Genomic DNA, 25,893 nt, shown 5'->3' with positions numbered 1-25,893 from the left:
GGTCAGAGGTCCAGGGTCAGCTCCCAGCAGAGCCTAGGGGAGGCCGGACCAGCCCCCCCATGCCCCATGCCTCATTCCAAGGCAGCCCAGCTGCAGAGAAGGGGCACAGGCCACACATCCGTCCCATAAAATTAAACGCTTTTTAGTGTTTAAAATAAGCAGCATTTACACAGAAGCAGCTCTATGTTAACCATCTAGACGCTGGGACTTTGATACAGTATCTACAGCGCAGACACGTGGGGGCCAGAGACGCCAGGAAGGCCCGCGGTTGTGTGCAGGTCGCGATGTGTGCACGCAGTGTGTGCACTCACCAAGAACAGGCCAGCTGACCACCCATCTCCCCAAGACCTCCCTCCCTGCAGCAGCTGTGCACATTGGGGCCCCTCGACCCTGCAGGCCATGGTCCCTCCCTGCCCTGGCTGGGACACGGTGGGCAGGATGTCCAGCCCTCTCTCATCTTCCCGTCCCGTCCTCTACATACTTTCAGACTCGACTGTGTTGCTGGAGAGGAGAGGAAGGGAGAAGGTGCAGGCTGCTCCAAGGGGCAGGGGCAGGTGGGACAGCTGACAGGGCCACCTCCTCCCCCGAGCCACTAGCCAGGCAATAAATAAATAAATTAGATTCCTACTCCAGACAACCAGAGGGACCAGGGGGCTCCAGCTCCACCCCCGGGAGGCCCGGTCCTGGGTCAGATGGGTGGGGCCTGTGCACTGCAGGGGGTTGCCCCACATGGGTCACTCTGGGGGCCTGTGCACAGCTGTACAGGAGGTGGGGGTCAGCCCAGAGCCCAAGGGGGTCTTCCTCATCCTAGGAGGGATCATCACTAGACACAAGGGGTTGGGAGGTCCCTGAGGCTCTCGCTGAGGGGCAGAGGAGCGCCCGCAACACGGCTCTCAGAAACAGGTGCTGTCAGGAGCCGGAGCAGCCACGCTGCTGGAGCAGATTGCGGTGGTCCAGCCTGCCCCCCTACCCTGCCTCCCGGCCTGGCCCCCACTAAGGCAAGCCCATGTGAGCTGTGTGTGCAGCAGGACCACCGGCTCCCCATCTCAGGCAGGGCTGAGGGCAAGCGCCACGAGTCACATGATGTCCACGAAGAACTCACAGGGGTTCCCCATGGCCTTCTGGAAGGACTGGCGGCTGCCCGTCAATTCTGGGGGGACAGCAGCCAGCTCCCGGACAGGGGGTCCCCCGGGCGGCCCCCCGACCACCGTATAGGCCTTGGTCATGGGGTGGGGCGGGGGAAGCCCTGGGGCGGTGGCCGAGGCCTGACTGCGTGGGCTGCTGCCACGGCTGAGCTGGCCAGCCGGACGCTCTCGCCAGCTGCTCCCCACCCCGCTCGGTGCCGTGTGATCCGATTCGCTGCCGCTACCCCCAGCTCCCGCCGCCCGACGCTCCTTCTCACGGCCTGGGGCCCGGCGGCTGCTCCGGGTGGACCCGCTGCTCTTGCTCCCTGGGGGCGGGAACAGGTGGGAGAGGAGACCGTCAGCACCAGGCCCGGTCACGTCCAGAACAGCCCCCACCAGGCACCAAGTAACCGGGCAGGAAGGGTGGCCCGTGCAGGACGGGGGGTGGGGGTGGGACAGCCATGCAGGTGCGAGGACAGGGCCGGCACCCCCAGGGTCGCAGGGGCAGCTGCAGCAGGCACGCGCTGGTGGGGGCAGTAGCAGGTGGGCAGGATCCTGGAGCTAGCTGGGCGCCCCCACGCCTCACCCCGATGCTTGAGCTGAGGGTCTGGTCTTGCGGCTGAAAGACTGAGGTGCCAGCGAGGGCCCCTCGTGCCCGGTGCCCCCATGGCCATACTGGATTCCCCACCCGAGTCCCCACTGTCCCCCCAACCCAGGGCCTTGGCCGACGGATGACTCAGCTCAGCCCCGTCCTGGGCTCCCGAGACGCAGTGGGAGCTGGAGGGCATGGCCAGCTGGGGACATGCTGAGGGACGCCCGGCGGGACCCTGGCTTACCGGCCCAAGGTCCACTCCGCTAGTCCTTCAGTCTAAGGCTTGTTCAGCACAAGGCAAGGGATAGCACGAGTTACACGCCCGGCTGCCCGGCACCCGCCCGGCACCCACCCGCCACCAGTGGGGCCTGACCGCGGGCTGGGTGGGGCTTAAGCGGGCACAACCACCAGTCAAGAGTCAGCAGACACCCAGTGTGGCCTCTCTGTGGCCCCACACCCTCCGGCCGCCTCTCCTCTCTCATCCTTCCCAGGCCCTCCGGGCCACCACCTGCATCCCCCCCAGCCTTCAGACACCCCCGCTGGCCTCGCCAACCCCACCCACTGGGGCTCCTGCTCCACCAGGCAACGCCTCAGGGACATCCTGGATCCCTTGGCCCCCCGAACACATCCCAGCCACGGGCACACAGCTGTGCATGGCACCATCCACGTCGGGCTCCCTGCCCAGGCTGCAGCTGCCACCCTCCTGTGTCCTGGGGCCTAGAAAATGACCCCGTCTGACTCATTGGCCACCCCTGCCCTGTCCTTGTCACATGGCCCTTGGCCACATGGTCTCCTGGCCTCCTGCCTCTACCATAGGAGAAGCACCAGCCGCCAACACTACCAGGCACAGCCGCCCAGGCCTCCAGGCTCCCAGAGGCCCCTCCTCCCAACCCCACCCAGATAAGGTGGGGTCCAGGCTGCCCACGTGTGACGCTTCCCTGTCCTCCCCATTCACACAGGCTCCTGGATCCCCCTGGCACTTGCCCTTTCCAGAAGGGGCCCACCCAGTGCCCAAGCACACAGCAGGAGCACGGAGTGGGGCACAGCAGAGAAACGGCGCAGAGCAGGGGGCTGGGGTGGAGCTGGGGGCGGAGCAGCAGCGGGGTGGGGCGGAGCTGGGGGCGGAGCAGCAGCGGGGTGGGGCGGAGCTGGGGGCGGAGCAGCAGCGGGGTGGGGCGGAGCTGGGGGCGGAGCAGCAGCGGGGTGGGGCGGAGCTGGGGGCGGAGCAGCAGCGGGGTGGGGCGGAGTTGGGGCGGAGCAGCAGCGGGGTGGGGTGGAGTTGGGGGCGGAGCAGCAGCGGGGTGGGGTGGAGTTGGGGCGGAGCAGCAGCGGGGTAGGGTGGAGTTGGGGGCGGAGCAGCAGTGGGGTGGGGTGGAGTTGGGGGCGGAGCAGCAGTGGGGTGGGGTGGAGCTGGGGGCGGAGCAGCAGTGGGTGGGGGCAGGGTTCTCACCTTCACTCTGCTGACTCCCGGTGCTGCCGCTGCCATAGCTAAAGCCCGGGTCCTGGTAGGCAGGCGGGAAGCAGGGCGGGGGCCCCGAGTACTGGTAGGGATAGCCCTGACCCAGGGGCCAGGGTGCAGCCGGGTGGGGCAGCGGGGCCAGCGTGTCCTGATCCGAAGCCCCACTGGAGCCACTGTTGAGGTTCAGGGTGGCGAGATCTGGTGGGGGAGGGCAGGTGAGGGCCGCGGAGGGGTTCGCCGGCGTTCCCCTCCCCCGCGCCCTGAAGCCCGCGGCCCCACTCACTGCTGCACAGGTCCCCGAAGACGTAGTAGCACTGCTCGGAGAAGGTGATCTTGTTGACCGTGTGCCGCAGGAAGCCGTGCTTCAGCAAGCTGCTGGCGTACTTCCGGGCCTCCCTCCGCTCCTTGAAGCCCTCAACGTGTGTGTACAGCCAGTCCACCACGTCCGCCCCTGGCCGGAAGCAGCGGTCAGCCCCGCCCCGGGCACGCAGCCCCGCCCCTGGCGCTATCGGCCCGCGGGGACGGCCACTCACCGATGACGGCGTTGGCGATGGTGATCTTGAGCCACATGCGGTCACGGATCTCCAGTCCCGAGTCCGGCAGCTGCATGACCCGGACGACGGCACCCATGTCGCTCTTCACCGTCAGCGGCGCCTCCTCCAGCTCTGCAAAGCACAGCCCCGCCTCAGCCCCAGCAGCTGAAGGCGGGGGGGACTCAGGGTCCTGCACCCCCAGGGGAGCCTCTAGGCGGAGCCAGGGCCGGGGGCCCAGGCTGGAGGTGGCGTGACAGCAGGGCCCTGACCCACTGCAGGATGGACCCCCGTGAGGCTGGGGAGTGGGCAGGGGATTGGACATTTCGTCTCCTACCCCTGCAGACACTTTTCATCAGGATGCTGGCCACAAACTGGGCTGAGGACACCCCAACCCGCAGACCAGGGCGTAATGAGAACGGGGCAGGCCCCTTCCCCTCCCCCGCATGCCCCGCCCGAGAGCGCAGTTAGTCATGTTAGCGGCAGGAAGCAGAGTGGAGACCTGGCCCCTGCCTGGGACTCCCTGGGTGCGCCTCACATAGGGGCCCCACATACATCCCCTGCTCCCAACACACAGACCACAAGCAGGGTGGGCTGCGCAAGGTGGGCACGGGTGCCTGTGCACACACGTCTGTGCAGGGTGTTGGGGACGGGAAACACGCACGTCACAGCCCCATGACGGCCGCAGGCAGCCATGCCGGAGGCTGGCAGAGACGCCCCCTCCAAGTCTCAGTTTCTGCTGGGGCCCTCGGGAGCTGCCACTTACGTGGAGCGCCAGGCACGGAGCTGGTTAGTGAGGAGGAGCTGGTGCGCGTGACGGCGCTGGAGCAGGGGCTCGTACCGTAGCGGGGCAGGGCTCCGGTCAGAGCTGCCGTGTGGGACAGCCAGGCGGCGGGATCGATGGGCCGCACCGGGTCAGCTGGGTGGCCGCCATGTGGCGATGACGACAGGTGGACAGACGGACGGGGTGGGAGGGCAGAGCGCAAGGCACAGAGGAGAGAGGCCTTCAGGCTGGGTATGCGCCCCCTCCCTATCCCGCCCCGTGTACCCCGAGGGTCACTCACCCCGTGGGACGGTGAAGTAGCTTCGGGGCGTTGGGTCCCAGCACTTGGCCACGGTGAGGCTGATGGGCCTGCAGGAATGGTGGTCACACAGCAAGGCCCCCATGGTACCCCCTGCCCGGCCCCTCCCACTCCAGCGCCCCCAGCGCTCACCCCGTCTGGGACACAATCTCCCGCAGCACCCGCACGGCGTCATCGTTGCTCATGTTCTCAAAGTTCACGTCGTTCACCTGCAGGGGTGGGGATTAGGGTGGCGCAGGCAGGGTGTGCAGCTCAGTCCACAGCCCCCGCAGACCCACCCGCAGCCCCCAAAGACCCACCCACAGCCACAAGTCACCCTGTAGCCCCCACAGACCCACCCGCAGCCGCACATCCCCCCAAAGTCCCCACAGACCCATCCACAGCTGCAAGTCACCTCAAAACCCCCACAGACCCATCCACAGCCGCACGTCCCCCCAAAACCCCCATAGACCCACCCGCAGCCACACGTCACCCCAAAGTCCCCACAGACCCACCTGCAACAGCATATCGCCGGGCTCGATGCGGCCATCAGCGGCCACTGCCCCACCCTTCATGATGGAGCCGATGTAGATGCCGCCGTCTCCGCGGTCATTGCTCTGCCCCACGATGCTGATGCCCAGAAAGTGATGTCTCTCTGCGGGAAGAGCCGTGAGCCACGACCAAGCCCCGCCCCTGCCCCCAACCCTCACCCTGATGAGCCGAGCCCCGAGCTGCGGCCACACCACGCCCCTGCCCCGCCCCCAACCCTCGCCCCGAGGCCTCACCCATGTTGAGCGTGACAGTGACGATGTTGAGAGACATGGTGGAGTCCGTTATGCTGCTGAAGGAAGAGGCCTGCGGAGGGGAGGGGGGCATGTGTGAGGGGCACAGGGTTGCCCGATGCTGACTTCACCTCCCCAGCCCCGCCCTGCCCCACCCCGCCCCACCCCGCCCCACCCCGCCCCACCCCGCTGCCTACTCGGTCCGTCTGCCGAAGGCGCTGCTTCCTCCGCCGGCGTTTGTGCTTCCGGATGAGCCTGGATGAGGTGCTCTGCTCTGTGGAGCTGCTCAGCCTGGGGACAGGCCGTCAGAGCTCAGAGGAGTTAGACATGGATGGGGGGGCCGTGGGGGGGGTGGGACTCCGCCCCCCCACAATGCTGGGTGGGCTGAACCTGGGAATCGGGGGTCCAGGCCAGGCTTGTTCAAAAGCAGGCTCAGTGCCTGACGTCCACGCCCCAGGCCCTGCACACATGATGTGCACGTGAGCACACAAAAATCCCAGAGACAGGCAAACTGGGCACACATGTAGCCACCTCCACTACTGGCACACATGCACACCGGTACACCTGCACACACGCACGTCTGCACACACGCACACCTGTAGACGCACACCCACACACGCACACACACGCCTGCACACATGCACCCACGCACACACGCACGCCTCTACACACGCATGCCTGCACACATGCAAACACACGCACACCCGCACACCTACGCACACCTGCACACCCGCACACGCACACCTGCACACATGCACCCACACACGCCTGTACACACACACACACGCCTGCACACACGCACGCCTGCACACATGCACACCCGCACACGCACACCTGCACCCGCACACGCACGCCTGTACACACGCACGCCTGCACACACGCACACCTGCACACCCGCACACGCACACCTGCACCCGCACACGCACGCCTGTGCACACGCACGCCTGCGCACATGCACACCCATGCACACACGCACACCTGCACACACACGTCTGTACACACATGCACCCACATACGCACACCTGCACACACGCACGCCTGCACATGCACACCTGCACACGTGCACACATGCACATGGACACGCACTGTGAAAACACACTCCTCATGCACATGTGCACACACAGACATGCACATCATGTAAACTTGCACACGGGTACCCACGCACAGACACGTGTGCAATGTGAAAACACCTCACACAGACACATGCACAGACATAAGTATCGCACACATTTGCACGTGGGCATGTGCAGTGTGAAAACACCTGTGGAACACGTGCACAAGCACACGTGCACCATGTACACATTTGCACGCACACACATGCACGCGCAGACACGTGTAATGTGAAAACACCTCATGCAGACACATGCACATCACGTACACAGACACTGGCATGTGGGCACACACGCACCTGCTCGTGCTGCCATCCTCATCCGAGTCCACAAAGCTGCTGGACTCAAGCTCGCTGCTCAGGACGGCGGACGCGCTGTCCGGGGGCAGCCCCGCGTCCCGCCGTCGGTCTCCCCTTGGGTGCCCATTGGTCCGGGCGGCTGTGGGGGCAGCAGGTTGGGAGCTGAATGCAGCGTCTCCCAGAGGTCGTGTGTTTGAGGCTGTCTGGCAGTGCTACATGCCTGTGGGTCTGGGAGCTGGTGGCTCAACTGTGGGCTCGCTGGGCCTGAGCCTCCACCCAAGCACTGCCACTGGCTGGGGGACAGGAACTGCTGTGGTAGGAACATGGCTCATGGGGGTCCCAGGGAGGCTGGGGGTCCACAGCACGGCAGATATGACCACTGTACCCTCCTCACGGTTCCGGCGTCGGGCACGCTCCCGCCGGTGGCTGACCATGGACTCCGTGCCTGTCTCGTTGTCCATCCCGTCACGGCTGCTGGCCACATTCGGGCTGTACAACAACAGCAGGGCAGGGGGGGAGGCTGTGGCCCCAGCCTCTCATATGCCTCCCAGCCCAGCCTCCCCTCGCTCGTGGGACCCCAGCCCCAGCAGGTGCCACGCCCACCTACCAGCCCAGGCAGGCCTCCCTCCCATTGGCCAGCGTCCCCCATGATGGGCTTGGGGTAGCAGGGCCCAGTGCCCACGGTGCCCTTACTGGAAGGAGGGGGGCCGGGAGTCCCCGATGCCGCCTGTCCGCTCGAGAGGTGGGGGCAGGTCTGTGTGGCTGTCCGTGCCCTGGGACCCTGCATCTGAGTGAGCACCCTCAGCCAGGACCAGCTGTGGAGGAAGCAGGCATGTTCGGGGCAGCCCACCCGCCTTCAGGTCGCCTCCTCAGGGCACCCAGGGAATGGGGGGCCAGCATACTGCCCTATCCGCACCCAGCCTGCCAGGGCCTCCCCACACCCACCACCTCCCCCAGGAAGAGCCCCACCCTGGAATGCTCCCCAGGCGAGCACTCGGGGCCAAGACGCAGGGGCTCACCCAGGAGACCACACGGCCGTTGAAGCAGGGAAGCTTGGCATTGTCATCAAAGATCTCCTCCTTCACCACCCTGTAGGCAGATATAGCTGTGAGGCCCCGCCTAGGGGGCCTGACCCTGTGGCTCTAGAGGTGAGGCCTGGAGAGCAGGCACCCCCTCCCCACACAACGTCATTCTGTGGACACCCCTGCAGCGCGTTCTCCTCTCGGGAACCGTCCTTCCTCTCTGTCACATCCTGGGCCACCACCCCCCAGTGTGGTGACAGTGGCTGTGGACATCCCCACAGGGAAGGCTCAGTCAAAGGTCCCCAGTCCCCAGGTGGGGGGACAGCTGGGGTGAGGCCTCCATGGGAAAGCCCCTGTGCCTAGCTGCCCTCGGTTCAGACTTATGTATGTGGTGGCCCCAGGCGCTGTCTCTAACCACCCCCACCTCATCTGGTCCTGGGCCTTGGAGCCCCCACCAAGGGCTTCCCCGACGCTGGGACTCCTCAGGGCCAGGTCCCAGCCTCCTCAGCAACAGCAGCTACATCTACCGGGGCCCAAGCCTCCCCAGGCTATTCCCTGTCCCTTGCCCCAAACCACAGGTCCACTGCTCCACCTCCCAGCCAGCTCCAGACCAGCCCCCAACCCCTCAATAGCCAAGGCATCAGACCACCTGCACCCACCCCTGCACTCAGATCTGTCATTCCCAACCAGGAGCCCAAATCCCCCAGCAGCCTCCTCTCCATCAGGCCGGCCGCGCCCTATGGCCCCACTCCACCCTCCTGACGTCTCAGGAGCACCCTCAGGTCCCAGGCCCTGTGCCTGCCTGCCCAGAGTCAGGCTCTGTGAAAGGGGGCTCTGCCTGATGCCTGCCCTGCACCCCTAGCCAGGCTCACAGTCCATGCTCAAGGACACTCAGACCCAACGGACGGATGCAGGTGGGCTGGGAGGGCACACTGGTTCCCAGAGGCAGCCCACCACCCTCCTATCCTGTCCACCTAGCCAGGGAGACAAAGACCTCCACTCACCAGCCTCCCTGCACCTCAGGACCTAGAGGGGCAGCAGGGGACACGGAGCCAGCAAAGCCCCTGGGAGAGCGAGCTGGCCAGCTGCCTTGCCAGTCCACCCCCGGGTCAGATGGGCTTGGGAATGGGGCAGAGGGCACCCAGGAAGGCTGCAGAGGGTCAGGGGACACGAACCAGGAGGAGGCCGGGTGACCTGAGCTCAGAGTTCAGAGGCCAAGGGGCAAGGCAGGCAGGCCTGTGGTCAACATTCACACTTTGACCTCTGAGGGCCCAGGCGGCAGGCCGGGTAGGATCAGGACGCCGCCTCGTGGTACCCTGCCCTGCCCAGCAGCATTTTCCACACCCAGGACTTGGGCCCAGTGGAGAAATGGGAGCCCAGAGACGGGGCTGGGCCTGGCCACACACCTGGCAGGAAGCGCCCTGTGGCTGCTAACCCCATTGCCAGCTACAGAGCCACCCCGACCGGCCGCTCCAGGTCCCCTGGCCCCAGGGCACCTTGACTCAGCCAGGCTCCGAAGCGGCAGGTAGCAGGAGGCCCCCAGCGAAGTGGCAAATCCACACTCCCACCCAAGCCCTGGCCCACCCACGTGCTGGCGAGAGGCCCCAAGCCTCAGGGCAGAGAAGACAGCAGGCAGGGCCAAAGCAGAGACCCCTCCCCAGCCCTCTAGGGTCCTGCAGCTGCCTCCCCAGGCCTCCCAGGGCCAGGCCATGGCCATGACGCCCCCAAAGAGCAGAGAAGGTCACTTCTCAGACCCCTCCATGTCTGTTGCCCCCACACAGGAGCCTTCCCAGGTAAGGCCATGACCCATGCCAGGCTGAGGCTGCCACAGTGAGAGGCTGTCACACCTGAAAGGATGGAGAAACCCAGGATGAGGCAGGCCCCATGGACACCACGGCCACCACCAACTGCCGCCAGGAGGCCAGGGCCCACAGTGAGCCCGTCTCTGAGGGACCTGACCACAACAGGGTCCCCACCTCAGCCCGACACACGGCCCCAGGTGGCCTGGCCGGCAGCTCCTGCCTGCCGCACCCAACCCCGGCTCCTTCTGACTCACCCAAGGGAGACAGTCACCCAGCACCCTCTGACTCACCCGAGGGAGACACTCGGCCACCCAGCACCCCAGGGCAATGCCCACCTGGCTTCACCGGCAGAGGGCCCTGCCCCCTCCCACCATCCAGAGTGGCCCAAGCCCGCACTGCCCACCCAGCCGGGGCCTCACGAAGACCCCAGGCTGCCTGGGATGTCCCTGCTCCCTGCCCCTGCACAGAGGTCCAGCCAGGGCCCAGAGGCCCTGCTCCCTCTGCCCTCCTCAGCCCAACAGGCTGTAACAAGTCCTCCCTTGCCCCTGGTGGCAGGTGTAGACCCAAGCCCGTTTGGGTCAGGAGAAAGGTAGCAGGACCCAAACAGCACAGAGGGAAGGTGGGGCCTGCCTGGGGCTCCAGGGGTCAGCTACCCAGGTCCCAGGCAGAGCCCTGCTGTCTGCACCCCAGCCAGATCGGGGAGGGTGCCGGAGGCCGGCCAGGCGTTGGGGGCACACCTACCACGTGGGGTCCCCACATCTCTGGAGCAGCCTCTGCTGAAACTCAGGGCAGCTACCAGGGGCTGCTGCCAGCACTGTGCCCCTACCTTGGGATTCCCTGTGAGGCGTGGCTAACCTCTGCGTGCCGCCCCCACACATCCACCCTGGGGAGGAATCCACTCAGAGGCAGCGCCCTAGGAGCCAGCATGGCCACACAGGATGCAGAGAACCCTCCAGACTCCCAGAGGCCACAGCCAGCTGCCCCAGATGTGGTGTGGCCCTGAATGCCCCCCACTCCCCCAAGGCAGAGATGGAAGCTGGCAGGGGTAGCTGGCCCAGAGCAGGCGGCGCAGAGCCATCTCGTGCCCTCAGATCCCCTTGTGCACCCCCCAGGTCAGGGCCCTCAGCCTTGGGGATCTGCGGCCTCCCAACCCCTGACCCAGGACCAGTGGCTCTCCACCAGCCTGTCCTTTAGGTGGTGCTGAGTCCTGGGATCTCTGAGCCCCCTCCCCAGGTTCAGGCCACACAGGCTCGAGTGTCCCTGCCTGGCCATGGCTGTGAGGGCAGTAGGTGAACTCCCAACACCAGGGAGGCACTCAGGGCCCAGAGAGGCTGAGTCGGAGACCCCAAGTGGCACAGTCAGGGAGGGCAGAGTGGGAACTCCCCCAGCAGCCCAGGCCAGGCAGAGCCTCCCCAACTCCACAGCCTCCTACAGCACCACCTAGGGCACAAGGAGCTGTCACAACACCCAGGCCCATGGCAGGCGGCCCTGGGGACTGGGGCTTTGGGCCCACAGCCTTGCCTCCACCCATCCCCCACTCCTGGGCCTGGGTCATCCCCACCTCGGAGATGAACTGCGGGAGCTGTGCCCAACAGACAGGCTCGATGCCAAGTCCAGCAGGCCCAGCATCCACCACGCACCCAGTAGCAAGGACCTGGAGCCAAACACCCTCCCTCCTCTGCCTCGGCCAAAGGCTGGGCAAGACCCCTGCCAACCACCAAACCCAGCACCAGATGGAGACCCTCCCCAATTCTGCCCTCCTCCCAGCCCTGAGGATCCTAGGTCAAAATACCTGTGACCAGGACATGAAAAGTGGAGGAAAGGCAGGGGACCTTCTCCCACTGGGCCGAAGCCGTGTGTGGGGAGTGGGGCCCGGCCCAGGGCACGGGGCTGTGGCCACGACCCGGGTTCCCTGCACTGCAAGGTGGTCAGTCACGCTCTGGAGCCTAGGCCGGGGGAACCAGGGCTGGGCTGAGAATGCAGCAGGGGCTGGTACAGGAACCCCCGACTCACCAGGGCCTCCTCAGGGTCCCCAGCCTGAGGCTCCCTCTCTTATGGAGGCCACCCCAGACCAGCCAGGACCTGCCTTCTCTTCCCCCCACCTCCAGCTACATTCACTTGGTATCCAGAGCCAGTAACTAGTTCAGCTCTCACTTAAGCTAGAGTATGACTGACCAACCAGCCCCTCCCACAGGAGTTCTATTCCACAAAACAGACAGCGCTGAGAGCTCAGCAGGTAGAACTCAGGAAAAGGGAACAAGGAAGCAATCGACAGGGGTCCTCCATAGGCTCCTGAGGCCACCAGCCAGATGAGCAGGAAAGACACAGAGCAAGGCCCCCCATCGCAGCCAGAGGACCTGGAAGGCTACAGAGCAAGGCCCCCGTCTCAGGACTCCAGCATCACCCCAGTCCATTGTTTCCAAGCCCCACAGCTCAGCCCAGCCCTGACCTCCGCAGCCCCACTGCCTCCCAGCTCCCTGTAAGCCTGCAGCCTCCAAAGCTGTACACTGAAGCTCCCCTGTCTCTTTCCCGGCTGCGTCCCCAAGCCTGCTTCAACACTCAGACCTGCCCACCCTGTTCCCAGGCGCAGGTGCCCTGGGTCCTCCAAATGTGCCCGGTATATGCAGCCACTGTGGGAAGGTGTATGGGGGCAACAGTCAGGCTGTCTCAGCCCGGGGCAGCCCCCAGTGGGTGTCAGGAGCAGAAGGCGGACTCCCCCAGGGCTTCATCCCAGAGCACAGTCCAGGAGCAGAACCTGGGAGCTGGGCACCGCCTCACCACGCATTTATTGGTGGCACACGTTTGTGACAAAAAGCATTAGTGACTTTGGTAACTTTTGTTAGAATAATAAGCTAAGTTAAAAACAAAAGCACCTGACACATGCCCCATGCCCAGCCCCAGAGGAGCAGGGACTGCAAGGTGCCCCAGTGGGGGAGGAGCCCGGACGAGACTCAGAAAACAAACCGCCCCTCCTGCCCAACCTGACTGGCACGGGCAGGAGGGCCGCCGAGCAGAGCGGGGAGCGCCCAGCCTTCAGAGGCTGCCAAGGACGCACCCTGCCCTCTCTGCTTTGCCTGGTGGTGGGGGTGGGGAAGGAAAGTACAGCTGTCCAGATGTCCTTTGGGCCTCCTGAGAGCCCCAGAGCGGACCCAGCTTGACTGGACCTGGGGTTGCCTGAGGACCCTGCAACCACAGAATGCACGAAACAGCCTTAATATCACAATCCCAAGAGGCGGCCACACGCAAGGACACAGCTTGCCGGAGGCTCACCTCCTGGGGCCACGAGGCCTGAGCCCGCCCCCAGCACTGTTGAGCTGGGACTGGGGACTTAGGTTACTGGTGGCCAAACCGGGCTAGGCCAGGCCTCAAGCAGACGGCCAGCCTCCTGCTCCCTGTCCCAGAGGGCCCAGCTCAGCACAGCATGGGTCTCCTCGCCTGGGACCACCACCACCGAGGCCCGGCACTGAGACGCTGACCCAGGCTGCCCCGAAACAGCAGATGGTCTGAGCTGCTCTGGGAACGCAAGTGCTTTGTGGCTCAGTGGGGACGGGGCAGACAGGGAGCTCCGAGCAGCGGTGGGTGAATAAAGTTTCAAGGCCACCAGTGGCCCTTGACCTTCGCCCTGTCACAGGGACCCCGAAGAAGGGGGCCAGGAGGACCTGTCTTGAGCCCTGGGGAGCTTCTGCAAACCCTAGCAGACAGGTTGGTGAACCTGTCCCCCCACGTCTCCCCATCCCAGCTAGGAAACCCCACCCTGCTCCCTTCTCACTGACACACACACCCCTCACCCCAGGCCACACCAACGCCAGGCACTCCCGGCCAGCCCCGGTGGAAGGGATGCGGCCGACCGAATCCGACCCGGGCCAAGGCAGGACTCGGGACCGGGAGGCTGGGAGCAGGGACGCCGGGACCCCAGCCTGCCATCGCCCCACACCACAGACAGGTGGGCACGCGCCGCACGCGGGCCGAGGCCGCCACCCGCGCCGCACCTGCCGGAGGCGCGGACCGCCCAGGACCCCCGCCCCGTCCCCGCGCTGGCAGGTGCGACCCCCGAGCGCGCGCCAGGCTCGCGCAGGCCCCGTGGCCGACTGACCCGAAGTCCTGGTCCATGGACTTAAAGAAGAATTTGTAGGCGTGCACGGGCCGGTTGCTGAGCACGTTCTTGAAGTCGGCTAGCGTGACGCGCTCGGGGGCCACGGGCAGCTTGACCAGGTACGGCGTCTCCTCCTCGTCCATGTGGTAGATGATCTTGGTCTCCGCCATGGCGCGGCGGCGGCGCGGAGCCCGCGCGCTCAGGGCCCGGCCCGGGGCTGGGACGCGGGGCGCTCCCCGCCCGCCCGCCTGCGCCCCACCCGGCCCGCGCCGCTCCCGGCCCCGCCGCGCCGAGGCCCCCGGGCGCCCCCGCTTGACCGCCCAGGCCCCGGCCGCCGCCCCCGGCTCCCGCGCGCGTCTCGACTGCTGCCCCGCGGCCCGCGGCCGCCCATCCGCCCCCGGCCCGGGAGCGGCGCGAGGGACGCAGCACGGAGGGCGCGCTCAGCCCCGCCGCCCTCCCGCCTGCGCCCCTCGGGCCGCGCCGTTAAAGGGACCGCCCGGCCCGCGGCCCTGAGCGTGGCCGCGGGGGGGCGCCCGAGCGCGCGTCGATGACGTCACGGGAGCGCGCGGCGGGGGCGGGGCGCCGCTACGCAGGCGCAGGCGCAGACGCAGGCGATCCTCGCTCGCCCCGCCCCGGCCCCCACCCGCGCCTGGGCCCGCGTTCCCCTCTGCCTGGGCGCCCGCGACACTCGCAGGTGCATCTCCGCGCGGCCTGGCTCTGGGCCCGTGGACGCCAGGGTGCTCGGGGCGGGTGGAGGGACCTCGGGGACGCCGGGTGCGCGGCGCTGAGGTGGCGGCCGGTCTCTCTGAGCCCCCGCGAAGGCTCCCGACTCGCATGCCCTCTGCCGGGTCCCACCGGGTCCGACGCAGGCCGAGGGGATACGGGGCGCGCGTGGGCGCGGGCGTGCACGGAGGCGTCGGAGCGCGCGGTGGCGGGAGGGATTTCGTCCTGGGGTCCTCCGCAGGGCAGGGGAGACTTCCGAGCCTTCCCCTGAGGCCGCGGGGCGTCCGCGCTCGCTGCTCCGGGGCCCGCGGGGCTGGAGGCCTTCCCAGCCTGACCCCAGCAGGAAGCGCGGAGGCCACTAGAGGGCGGCCCAGGATGGGGAGAGTGAGGCGGGGGCCTGTTCGGGGCTGGCGCGGTGGGGCCCCTTGGGCCCCGTCCCCAGGAAGCCGGCAGGAGTCTGTGACTTTCGCATCTATCCGGCCCTGACGATGCCCGCGCTGGCTCAGAGAGAAACCCATCAGTGTAGGCACCGGTGGTTGACGGTCGGCTTGGGCCTGGGGTCCTGAACCTGCACCCCGGCTCTGAGTGGGAGAGCTGTGGCGTCCGCTCAGCCAAGCCCGGCCAGCTTAGCCGCCAGCCCCCTCTGCCTGGAGCCTGGGCCACCTTCCCACCAGCCCTTGTTTTCCCCAGAGGTCGGAAGCCAGGCAGGAAGACCTCCGAGGGGCTATCTGTTGAGGCCCCAGGGAGGGAGGAAGCCCGTACCTGCCCTGAGGGCCAGACCCATGTTCCCCAGGCTAGACACAGGTGGCCACAGAGCAGGGGAGCCACACAGGTGCAGGGGCCTGACCGCAGCCCAAGTCTCAAGAGAGGCTGGAAGCCAGAGGCCGGAGGCCAGTCCAGGTGCTGATGCCTATGTGGTCTGGTTGGGCCCCTGCCAGGAGCAGCCTTGTCCAGTGATGGTGAGGCCGGAGGCCAGAAGGGGGTGCGTTTTCAAGCCACACCTCCCCAGACCAGCCTCCCTTCCTCCCAACCTGTGCTGCTGTGGGATCCTTGTGGGCAACCATCACCCTTTTCCACCCCCACTCCTGGGAGGACAGGAGGATGGGGTTGGGTGCTGATGCCGGCTTCAAGAAGCAGCACTTAGTCGCTGGTCTGTGCTGCCAGGAGCCCAGGCCACTGGCCTTCCTGATCCCACCACTCGTCCCACCACCCAAACTTGTGCTGAGATCCTGTGCCCGGCACTGATGCCTGAGTGGGAAAGGATTCTAGGGCCAGATCCGTGCTGGCCTGGCGAGGACTCTCTTGGAGCCACCCTGCTGCCCCGGGTTGTCTCTGCCGGAGCCTCCTTGCTCCTGCCCCCTTTGCAAGTGTCTGACCTGTATCCCACTACTACCGCTCGCCATCCGTCTGCCTCTCCAAGAGCTGTGCTCCCACGGTCTCCTCTCTGTCCTCACAGCCGCCGCCACGTCCCCCTTCCCCACATCCAGGTCAGCCATCAAGGGAATATGAACTCCTCCACGACCAGAAGCATGCCACACAGAACTAACTCAAATGACCCCTTCCCAGGACACCAACTCCCAGAGGACCCAGACCCAGACCTTTCAGCCCAAGGAATGGGATGATGTCAGGGGCTTCAGGTGGAGATGAAGACGACGTGGGGATTCCCAGGCCCAGACTTCTGCCTTGCCCACCCCTAGGAGACGGGGAGTTTCAGAAGCATACCTGGGCCAAGTCTAAAAATCAGATGGGGCTTTTATTGTGATGGTGGCAGGTCCACCAGCAGGTGCAAATGTGGGGTGCTGAGAGTGGCAACATAGGCCACCCCAAGCCACCTTCACCCCCTCCCCTGTTCTCAGCCAGTACAGAAGCCAAATGTGGCCCCAGTCCTAGACTCTAGCCTAGGCAGAGTCCAAGGGAGGGGTGTCAGGGTCAGAAGTCACAGGGAGCCCAGTGACTGTCAAGGTGGCTGAGAGCAAGGCTAGGGTAGGGGTGGAAGCAGAGAAACGGCGGGGGGTGCAGCCCCAGGTGGCCCAAAGCAGCAGAGAGGGGCAAGGGCTGGCATTCACCAAGTCACCAGGTCCCTGGGGAGAACAGATGGTTCCTGGAGTCCTGCATGGTACAGGCGGAGGAGCCCTCGGGAGCTCTCGATGGCGGGCAGCACCCCAGGAGGAGTGGGACTCCTGCCCTGAGGCTGACCCCAGTTTTGGGGCTGCCAGGTTCTGATGGGAGTGTCTTCCAGCCCCCAGTGGGCAGAGCCCAGGAGGGTCTGAGGGCATGCTGGGCATCAGTGGGATTTTGGTTGTGTCTGGGGTGAGCAGGGCCACCCGTGAGCAAAGGCCGAAGGGGTGGGGGCTGTGCTGCCACTTCTGCATATGCCCAGACCAAATTCCAGGAAAGCGGGACCAGCCGCTGGAAGGGGGTGAGCCCGGGAGCACCAGGAGATGCCCCGAGGGGCACGGACAGGAAAGATGCAGCTGCTGGCCCAGCCAGGAGCCCAGGGTCCCCCTATTTGCAGTACTCCTTCCGGAACCCTGGAAGCCAAGGGCGCCAATGGGTCGGCGTCTGTTCTCCACCCTCATCACAGTGGGAGACGCAGGGCAGACCCCCAGCAGGACTCCCCAGGGACTTCGGAGCCTGAGGTGGCAGGGGCCCTGGGCCTGGCTGGTGTCTGCCCTTGGGGGTCCCGGATGAGTGGAATGGGGATGGGCAGGGCTCTGAGATGGGCTGAGGTAGCCCACTCACCTTTGTCTAGGTCGATGTACTTGGCAGGGAGGGGGCTGTGGGCCAGCTCCGCCCTCTCCTTCAAGATGTTGTTTTTGTAATCTGTGGGAGGAGAGCAGGCTGAGGTACCCTCTCCCAGCATGCACTTCCCAGCCCAGGCCTGGGAGCCACGCCAGGGCCTTGGTGTCCCAGCACCGCCTCACCTAGCTGGATGTCCTCACTCCTGTAAAGTATCTGGTCCCCTGCAGCCACAGCGAACTCCGCCAAATTCACATCCTTCCTGGAGGGCGAGAGTGGGAGGAGGTTACAGCTGGGTGGGGTGGAGGGGGTCCTGGTCCCCAGGAGGGCTGGGAGGGGGGTACTCACCCCCTTGACTTTCCCGACTTCTGGTCCGAGTATTCGTAGCCTGGGAAGGAGACTCACATTGGGGGCAGTGCCGCCCCCTCCGCAGGTCCCCCAGCCCAGAGGACCGCCCTCCCGCCCACCTCAGTCTCCTGGGGCCGCTGGCTCTGCCGGGGCAGCCTCACCTCCGCGGCGCCTGCGGGCGGCCAGGAGGACGGTGACCAGCAGCAGGATGAAGAGCAGCAGCGTGGCCAGCACGTAGCCCAGCTGCTGGAAGAAGTGGGCTCGGCTCTCGGGGACGATGACGTTTATGACGTTGTGGCCGCGAGCCAGTGTGGGGTCTGCGGGGGACGCGGGGTGGGGGCGGCGTCAGGCACCAGCAAGACCTGTGCCCCGACCCGGGCCACGGCCCCTGTTGGGTTCCGCGGGCCTCCGGCAGGGGACAGCGGGCGCAGGGCAACCCCAAGTGGGGTGGGCTCCCGCCTTCCCGGGTCCCGGGGCGGCCCTTCACCTGGACCTGGGGCGCCGCTGTGGCTGGAGCCGTTGCCCGGAGAGCCCCGGGGGGGCGGCTCCGCGTGGGGTTCGGCGACCGTCAGGTGGAAGACGCGGCGTTCGTGCAGGCCGCAGTAGTGGTGGTGCAGGTGGCAGGAGTAGGTGCCCTCGTCGGCGGCCTCCAGCGGCTCGATGCGCAGCGAGAAGTCACCGCGCTCAAAGGCGTCTGCGCCCACGGCCACGCGGTCGCGCAGGAAAAGGGGCCCGTAGGCGCGGCGCTCGCCCGACGCGTACAGGTCCAGCAGGCGGTCCGCGCGGTCGTGCGGGACCCCGGGCGGCTGCCGATCCCAGTGCACCACCTGCTGCGCCTCCTCCACGTGCCGGTCGGTCCACATGTGCCCGCGGTTCACGCAAGTCAGGAGCGCGGGTGCGCCGCGCGCCACCGCCAACACCTCCTTCTCGCCGTCCCAGTAGGCGGGGGTGGCCGGGGCTGCGGAGGGGGCGCGGTCAGCGGCGCGCGGGCCCAGGCGCGGGACGGGGGGTGGGGGGTGGGGGGCGCACTCACGGCCGTCGGTGACCTCCAGGCGGACGGCCAGGCTCTCGTAGAGGTGGCAGTAGTGGTGGTGCAGATTGCAGGTGTACAGCCCCGCGTCCGTCTCCTCCACCGCTGCACACCCAGGAGGAAGCCGCGCGTGAGCCTCGCGGTGCCCTCGACCCCGCGGCCCGGACCCCCCTGCCCCGACCCGCGGCCCCGGCGCCCGCACCGCGGATGAGCAGCGAGAAGTTGCCGTCGTCGAAGGCTGAGGCCGAGAGCTCCAGGCGACCGCGGTCCCGCGCCTCGTACACGCGCTGCTCGCCCGCCGAGTACAAGTCCAGCAGGCGCCGCGCAGGGCCGCCCCCGGGGCCGCGCAGGTCCCAGTGGAGCACGCGCTGGCGGTCGTGCAGCCGGTCCTGGGTCCACACCATGCGCGGGCTCTGGCAGCGCAGCACCGCCCGGGCGCCCGCCGCCCAGCTCACCGCGGACTCGGACACCACGGAGCTGCCGGCGGCGGCGGGCACTGAGGACCCTGGTGGGGGAGGGGAGTCCGTGGGGGAGGGGCAGGCCCCCGAGGGCCCTGGTGGGGGAAGGTGAGTCATTGGGGGAGGGGAGGGCACCCGAGGGTTCTGATGGGGGAGGGGGAATCTGGGTGAGGGGCGGACCCTGGGAGTCCTGATGGGGGAGGAGGAGTCAGTGGGGGAGGGGTGTCGGTGGGGGAGGGGCGGACCCTGAGGGCCCTGACGGGGGAGAGGGAGTCAGTGGGGGAGGGGAGGGTCCCTAGGGCCCGAGGCCCCTCGTGGTGGAGGGCGAGTCCGGGAGGGTGCATGCCCCCAAGGGCCCATGTGGGGGAAGGGGAATCACTGGGGGAGGGGCGGCCCCCCGAGGGCCCTGGTGGGGGTGGGGGAGTGGAGGGTCCCTGGGACCCTGGTGGGGGAGGGGGCATCTGTGCGGTGTGTGGGCCCCGGAGCCCCATCATGGGGGAGGGGTATACCCCCAAGAACCCATGTGGCGGAAGGGGAATCATTGGGGGAGGGGCGGCCCCCTGAGGGCCCTGGTTGGTGAGGGGGAGTTCATGGCGGAGTGGTGGGTCCGGAGGGCCATGGTAGGATAGGGGACTCAGTGGGGGTGGGGCAGGTCCCTGAGGGCCCTTGTTGGGGAAGGACAGTCAGTGGGGGAGGGGGAGGGTCCTGGAGGTCCCTGGTGGCAGAGGGGGCATCTGTGGGGGAGGGGTCGGCCCCCAGGGCCCTGTGGGGGAGGGGGGTTAGTGAGGGAGGGAAGGGCTGACGACCCCGCAGGGCAGGCCTGGCAAGACAGGAGGGGCTGAGGGGGAGGGGGGTGCCTGGCAAGACAGGAGGGGCTGAGGGGGAGGGGGGTGCCTGGCAAGACAGGAGGGGCTGAGGGGGAGGGGGGTGCCTGGCAAGACAGGAGGGGCTGAGGGGGAGGGGGGTGCCTGGCAAGACAGGAGGGGCTGAGGGGGAGGGGGGTGCCTGGCAAGACAGGAGGGGCTGAGGGGGAGGGGGGTGCCTGGCAAGACAGGAGGGGCTGGGGGGGGGTGTGCCTGGCAAGACAGGAGGGGCTGAGGGGGAGGGGGGTGCCTGGCAAGACAGGAGGGGCTGAGGGGGAGGGGGGTGGACAGCTGGGGTCAGGGTCACTTACCCGAGTGCAGAAGGACAGCAGAGCCTGGAGTGAGAGGAGTGAGCTGTGAGGCCACCCACAGCCCCACCTGGCCCTGGGACCCCCACTTGGCCCCCATAGTCCCTCCTGTAGTCCCAGACAAAGTGGGTGCTGTGAGACCCACTTCAGTGCCCGGAGGGTGCCTCTCTACACAGCCCCGCATAGCCCTCCCTGCCACCCTGCTGGGCTGTGAACGCACCTGCCTTTGGGGAGTGGGGAAGCCAGGGCACAGGTGTAGGCGAGGGCCAGGCCCCAGGCCAGCCGGTTCTGGGGTGTGTGCTTGTCACCGGGGCCACTCCCCCCGGCTGCAGCCACGTCTCCCAGAGCACCAAAGAGGCTGGGTCTGTGGGATCCCCCACACTCCCTCCAGGGCTGTGCCCCAGCCCCCAAGGGTCCTTGGAGCCTCAGACTCTGGGGACCCCACACCACACCTAAGGCTCAGTGCAGCCCCTGCGGTGCTTCCACAGGGCAGAGGCCTGAAGGCTGAATGTGGGTCGTGACCCCGGCCATCACCCCACAGGCCGGCGTTCCTGCTTGCAGGGAACTCTCAGCATTTCAAGCTGCCTCAGCATATACTGAGTCTAGGCTGGACTTCCTCCGATTGGAAGCGGGGCTGTCACCCGGGACAGTTTCCAGTTCACATCCCCTTTCCTCGAGCTGATCCACCCAGACGCCCCCCCTACACAGTGTCCCCTGGTGACCCCCCATGTCCCCACGGACTCCACGCCCCACATGGAATATGCAGCCACACCACAGAGACCCCGTACAGTTAGCATGGCCCCACGGGGCTCGCGCCGCTTGCCTTAAACCTACCAGTTAAAACTCCCTCGCCAGGCACAGTGGCTCACGCCTGTAATCCCAGCACTTGGGGAGGCGGAAGCAGGTGGATCACCTGAGGTCAGGAGTTCACCACCAGCCTGGCCAACATGGTGAAACCCTGTCTCTACTAAAAATACAAAAATTAGCCAGGCGTGGTGGTGGTGGGCACCTATAGTCACAGCTACTCGGGAGGCTGAGGCAAGAAAATCACTTGAACCTGGGACGTGGAGGTTGCAGTGAGACAAGATCACGCCACTGCACTCCAGCCTCCTTGGCGAGAGAGAAACTCCGTCCAAAAAAAAAAATTCCTGAGGGAAACCTGTATGTAGAACGCCCTGGTCCCAGTAAAGGGTTGGCCTGGGGGTCCCTGTGTCTCTCCACTTTCCCTGGCCTCACAGCACTCTGTGCACCCCAGGGCCTGTGGGTGATCAAAACTGTGTTTCCATCCTGTGTCTCTTGATCACTGGGGGCTGCTCTCCCTCCCGTAGATCCTACATGAAAACTGCCCTAGAGATGTGGCTGAGAGTCTGGGAGCTTCCCAGAGGAATGTGCCTGGTCAGCAGGCCAGCCCAGGCCTGGAAGCGGGGGCTGGAACAGATCCCACGGTTCTCAGGTCCCCCCCATCACTGACCCACTCCCTAAACAGAGCCCCAGCAAGAGGGGATGCAGGAAGGGCCCTGATGGAGACGCCACCCTGCCTGGGCCCCCAGCCCTCTCGGCCCTCTGGCCTCCAGCTCCCTAGCGAGGGGAGGCTGGCCAAGGTCTCACTGAAGACATCGCACCCTCCAGCAAGCAGCTGTCCCGAGATCCCCTAGACCCATCCTCTTCCCTGGTGGGGCCTTCCCACCCCTCCTGGCCCAAGCGCAGACGGGCGGTTTTGTGCAAAACGGACTCGCGTAGCCCCATGTGCTGCCCCCTCCTCGCCTCCCGGGGCCCCACACTCACTCTGCAGAAGCGCGAGTTTCCACAGCAGGATTCGGGATGGCAGCGCCATGGCCCCCGCCCAGCCCAGGCTTTGTCCCACTCGGCTCTAAGTCTCTCTCCAGAAAAACAGCCCTACCCCCTTCCCCCTCCTTAGCACCCGCAGTGACATCACGGAGCCCTGGGCCTGTCTACAGTCTGGGGACCGCCCCCTCTGGCTCCTCCCGGGCCCCTTGGCCTCCCCCATCCTCGCTGGCCTGCTGGGGAGGGGCAGTGTGGGAGCAGAGGCCCAGCCCCTCACGGTCAGGCCTGGGGAGGGGGTAGTGACCCTACCCTTGGAAGGACAAGAAGGTCCGAGGGCGTGGGCCCCTGAGACCACATGAGCGTGTCTCACAGCTGGGAGCCTTCCGGGCCTGTGGTGCGGGGACATCTGGGAGCCTTCCGGGCCTGTGGTGCGGCGACATCTGGGAGCCTTCCGGGCCTGTGGTGCGGGGTTGGGACTGTTGGGTGAGTGGCCCCTTGGCCCCACCTCTGGCCTCCCCCCATGTGAGACACCTCGGGGCAGGGTCTTCCCCTCAGCCTGTTCCAGGCCCCAGAAAGGCCTCCCCGTGCTGAGACCGCCCCCACCCAGTGTGCACCGTGGTACCCTTCTTCAGACCAGATGGCCCTTCCAGCTCCAACCCTTGGCTGTGCGTGACCTTGGTTCCCGTCTCCTCTGGGGGGCACGGTGGGCTCTCAAGACAGGATGATGGATGCTGCGGGTCAGTAGTCCCCTTTATAACCTGGACAGTCCGCCAGGGAGGGGGGGCCCTGAGCACTGGGAGGCCTGGGGGTGAGCAGACCTCTCCCCTGCTGGCCCCATCCCCTGGGGCTGCCCACCTTTAAGGGCGCAGCCTGGTGCCCCTGAAACTAGGTGCCGGCTGACAGGGCTCCTGGAGGAAGGGGAGCGTGGGATCCCCACCACAGAAGGCACAAATTTGAAACTCTGGGAAAACTTAAAAAGTCACATAAACAAATGCGAAATAACAGAGCCTGCACTGTGTACCAAAGCCAACTCCTTCTAATTAAGCAAACCTCAAGAAAAAAAAAATCTGAACAACCACAACCACAAGAAACCCTCAGAGCATAGTTCAGCACACCCACTTGGAGTGAGCTCTCCTTACAGGCCTCGGGGGCCCCGGGCTGGGGGGCTTAACCCTGAACCCTGCTCTGGTCCCCAAGTCCTCAGACAGTGGGAAGCCCGGTCCAGATCAGAGTCTTGGTCTCAGGGCAAGGGGAGGGGGCTCTGCTGCTGCAGCGAGAGGGTGTGTGGGGGGGCAACGGGCAGGACTCGGACCAACATAAGGATGCAAGACCCACACCCCGGCCCGGCGAGGTCAGACCGTTTCCTCAGCAGGGTCCTGGCCCGGGAGGCGCCTTTCCAAACCGGCTTCAGGACTGGACACATCCCGCCACCCCCACTCGCTCCCTGGGCCTTTCATTCTGGAAAAACAAGCCCCACCTGGCCGGCCTCGAGGCCTCTGCTGGCCTCTCCTCCTGTTTTTCCAACTGGTTTGTATTAGTGCTGGCAGCTGCCCGCCCGCCCCTGTCTGTCTCCATCGCACACCCTGGGGCCTTGGCCTCTGCGTCTCTGTCTCCTTCTCTGGCTTCTTCCCACTCTCCCCGGTCCCTCTCTCCCCGTGGAGGGAGGAGGACCGCAGTTTGATGGGGGCAGGGTTGGCCCTTTGGTCTGGGAGGGCTGAGGGGGCGCCTGGTCCACACTGCGGCCTCAGGCCAGGGTTCGCCACACGCTGCAGGGCCGTCCCTCTCCGGGCAGTGGTCTCCAGCCACACTTTCGGGAGCCCAGCCAGCTGAGATGCAGGCCAGAGGCTGTTGTCTGAGAGGGCCCTGACCTCTGACAGGACCACCTGGGGGCAGCTGACCCCCCCTGGGACCCTGGGCAAGGAGCAAAAGGCCGAAGAGGCCACCAGGCCCCTTCCCTGCCCCTCCCTGTCCGGCCCTCAGCAGGAAATAGCCACGGAGGAGAGCAGGCCCGGCAGTGACCAGGTCACCTGCTCCTCCCAGGGCCACTGACCTGTGCCCCTCCTGCCCCTTCCTGGTCCGGGACTGTGGAGCCTCTGCTCGCTGGGGGGCGGGGTGGGGGTTCTGCAGTGCCGTGGGTGTCTGACTTAATTCCCAGCCAGGCCTGGCATTTTTCTCCCTCCAGGGAAGAGGACAAACCAGGACAAAACAAAGCCACTGGCATCACCGTGCTCTGGCTAAGCCCCCAGTCAAACCAGCGCCCTGGACCTTCCTCCGGGCCCCCCCTCCGGGGCTGGGGTGGAGCGAGAGGGGTCAGCTGGCCCTACTGCCCGCACTGAGGACCTGATCTTGGCTGCCATTCCTGGTGACTCGGACATTCCAGGCAGCCCGGCTCATCGGGAAGAAAAACCACAGGCACTCAGAGCCACAAGCAGCATAGCCAAGCCCGTGTTCACTCCCGTGAGCGTGCGCACACAGACACACACACACACACAGAGACACACGGAGACACACACGGAGACACACGGAGACACACACGGAGACACGGAGACACACAGGGAGACACAGAGACACACGTGGAGACACGGGGACACACGGAGACACACAGGGAGACACACAGACACACGGTGACACGGAGACACACGTGGAGACACGGGGACACACGGAGACACACAGGGAGACACAGAGACACACACAGAGACACACGTGGAGACACGGGGACACACAGAGACACGGGGACACACGGAGACACACGTGGAGACACAGAGATACACGGAGACACACACGGAGACACAGATACACGGAGACACACATGGAGACACACGTGTAGACACACAGAGATACACAGAGACACTCGTGGAGACACACGAAGACACAGAGATACAGAGACACGGAGACACACACGGAGACACGTGGAGACACATGGGGACACACGGAGACACACAGGGAGACACACAGAGACACATGGCGACACACACGGAGACACACGTGGAGACACACAGAGATACACGGAGACACACAGATACACAGAGACACGGAGACACAGAGATACACGGAGACACACAGGGAGACACACAGAGACACACAGGGAGACACACGGAGACACACATGGAGACACGTGGAGACACAGATACACGGAGACACAGATACACGGAGACACACGTGGAGACAGAGATACACGGAGACACTCATGGAGACATACGGAGACACACATGGAGACACAAGGAGACACACAGAGATACACGGAGACACACATGGAGACACAAGGAGACACACGTGGAGACAGAGATACACGGAGACACTCGTGGAGACACTCATGGAGACACGGAGACACACATGCAGACACGCAGACACACATGGAGACACACGGAGACACACGGAGATACACGGAGACACACATGGAGACACACACACATGGGTCCACACACGGAAACAGAGACACACACACACACGGAAAGACACAGAGACACGGACCTGTGGCTGTGCAGTGGATCACTGATGGGTGAAGAGTCCCACTTCCCGTCCTTCCGAAGCGTTTGCTGAGCACCTCCTGGGCGCCAGGCTTGCTGGGCACTGGGGACTCAGCACAAAGCCGGGTGCCGGCCGTGGCCCTCTTGGACCCCAGCCTCCTGGACTATGCTGAGTGTGGTGGAGGGAATGAGACAGGGTGGGGTGCACCAAGGCTGGAGGGGTGAGGATGGACGGACCCAAGGGCGCAACCTCTGTGTCAGCAAATGCCAGGCGAGGCCTGAGGACGCAGCTTCCAGGC

At 66.0% G+C, this 25,893-nt stretch overlaps 2 protein-coding genes and 1 long non-coding RNA gene across 9 annotated transcripts; 1 reads left to right on the top strand and 2 right to left on the bottom strand.

The window, feature by feature from the left end:
- Positions 1–121: 121 nt before the first annotated feature.
- Positions 122–14,129, bottom strand: DVL1 (dishevelled segment polarity protein 1). 3 transcript variants are annotated; one of them, XM_007981024.3, is made up of 15 exons: positions 13,874–14,129; positions 7,976–8,045; positions 7,650–7,771; positions 7,342–7,445; positions 6,957–7,095; positions 5,746–5,839; positions 5,552–5,621; positions 5,282–5,421; positions 4,920–4,996; positions 4,770–4,837; positions 4,472–4,624; positions 3,709–3,840; positions 3,459–3,626; positions 3,167–3,373; positions 122–1,450 (listed from the first exon to the last, which is right to left on the bottom strand). In XM_007981024.3, the coding sequence occupies exons 1-15, from the start codon at positions 14,041–14,043 to the stop codon at positions 1,077–1,079; spliced, it is 2,088 nt and encodes a 695-aa protein (XP_007979215.3). In that variant the 5' UTR covers positions 14,044–14,129; the 3' UTR covers positions 122–1,076. The 3 variants fall into 3 exon arrangements, with proteins under 3 accessions (XP_007979215.3, XP_007979216.3, XP_037841151.2); XM_007981025.3 differs by having other exon boundaries at positions 4,547–4,624; XM_037985223.2 differs by lacking the exon at positions 122–1,450 and adding an exon at positions 1,883–1,998.
- Positions 14,130–16,330: 2,201 nt separating this feature from the next.
- On the bottom strand, positions 16,331–25,690 carry MXRA8 (matrix remodeling associated 8). 5 transcript variants are annotated; one of them, XM_073007964.1, is made up of 11 exons: positions 25,599–25,690; positions 22,437–22,584; positions 20,346–20,369; positions 18,916–19,218; positions 18,717–18,818; positions 18,171–18,641; positions 17,845–18,000; positions 17,684–17,723; positions 17,521–17,597; positions 17,339–17,419; positions 16,331–17,127 (listed from the first exon to the last, which is right to left on the bottom strand). In XM_073007964.1, exons 2-11 carry the CDS (start codon positions 22,531–22,533, stop codon positions 17,102–17,104), a joined length of 1,377 nt encoding a protein of 458 aa, XP_072864065.1. In that variant the 5' UTR covers positions 22,534–22,584; positions 25,599–25,690; the 3' UTR covers positions 16,331–17,101. The 5 variants fall into 5 exon arrangements, with proteins under 5 accessions (XP_072864065.1, XP_037841145.1, XP_037841146.1 ...); XM_037985217.2 differs by lacking the exon at positions 25,599–25,690 and adding an exon at positions 24,178–24,363; XM_037985218.2 differs by lacking the exon at positions 25,599–25,690 and adding an exon at positions 24,178–24,363 and having other exon boundaries at positions 16,331–16,677.
- On the top strand, positions 22,578–24,741 carry LOC140709314 (uncharacterized). Its single transcript, XR_012089833.1, has 2 exons — positions 22,578–23,654; positions 24,310–24,741. It is a non-coding gene; the product is annotated as an uncharacterized lncRNA (long non-coding RNA).
- Positions 25,691–25,893: the final 203 nt, after the last annotated feature.

The sequence above is a fragment of the Chlorocebus sabaeus genome, chromosome 20 (assembly GCF_047675955.1).
Source record: "Chlorocebus sabaeus isolate Y175 chromosome 20, mChlSab1.0.hap1, whole genome shotgun sequence".
In the NCBI taxonomy this organism is placed as follows: Eukaryota; Metazoa; Chordata; class Mammalia; order Primates; family Cercopithecidae; genus Chlorocebus; species Chlorocebus sabaeus.
This window is presented reverse-complemented; position numbering and strand designations above follow the sequence as displayed.

Excerpts from the sequence above, each read along its gene's own strand:
- DVL1 (XM_007981024.3), bottom strand. The coding sequence starts at position 14,043 with ATGGCGGAGACCAAGATCATCTACCACATGGACGAGGAGGAGACGCCG. Across the intron at positions 7,096-7,341 it reads ACGCCGGAACCGTGAGGAGG|CCGCCCGGACCAATGGGCAC; the intron begins GTACAGTGGTCA and ends CTGCCCCCACAG. Across the intron at positions 3,841-4,471 it reads CTCCGTGCCTGGCGCTCCAC|AGCTGGAGGAGGCGCCGCTG; the intron begins GTAAGTGGCAGC and ends TGTGCTTTGCAG.
- MXRA8 (XM_037985217.2), bottom strand. The coding sequence starts at position 24,348 with ATGCCAGTGGCTTTGTTTTGTCCTGGTTTGTCCTCTTCCCTGGAGGGA. Across the intron at positions 20,370-22,436 it reads ACCTTCTTGTCCTTCCAAGG|GCTCTGCTGTCCTTCTGCAC; the intron begins GTAGGGTCACTA and ends CTCTCACTCCAG. Across the intron at positions 17,598-17,683 it reads AAGTCGGGAAAGTCAAGGGG|GAAGGATGTGAATTTGGCGG; the intron begins GTGAGTACCCCC and ends CTCGCCCTCCAG.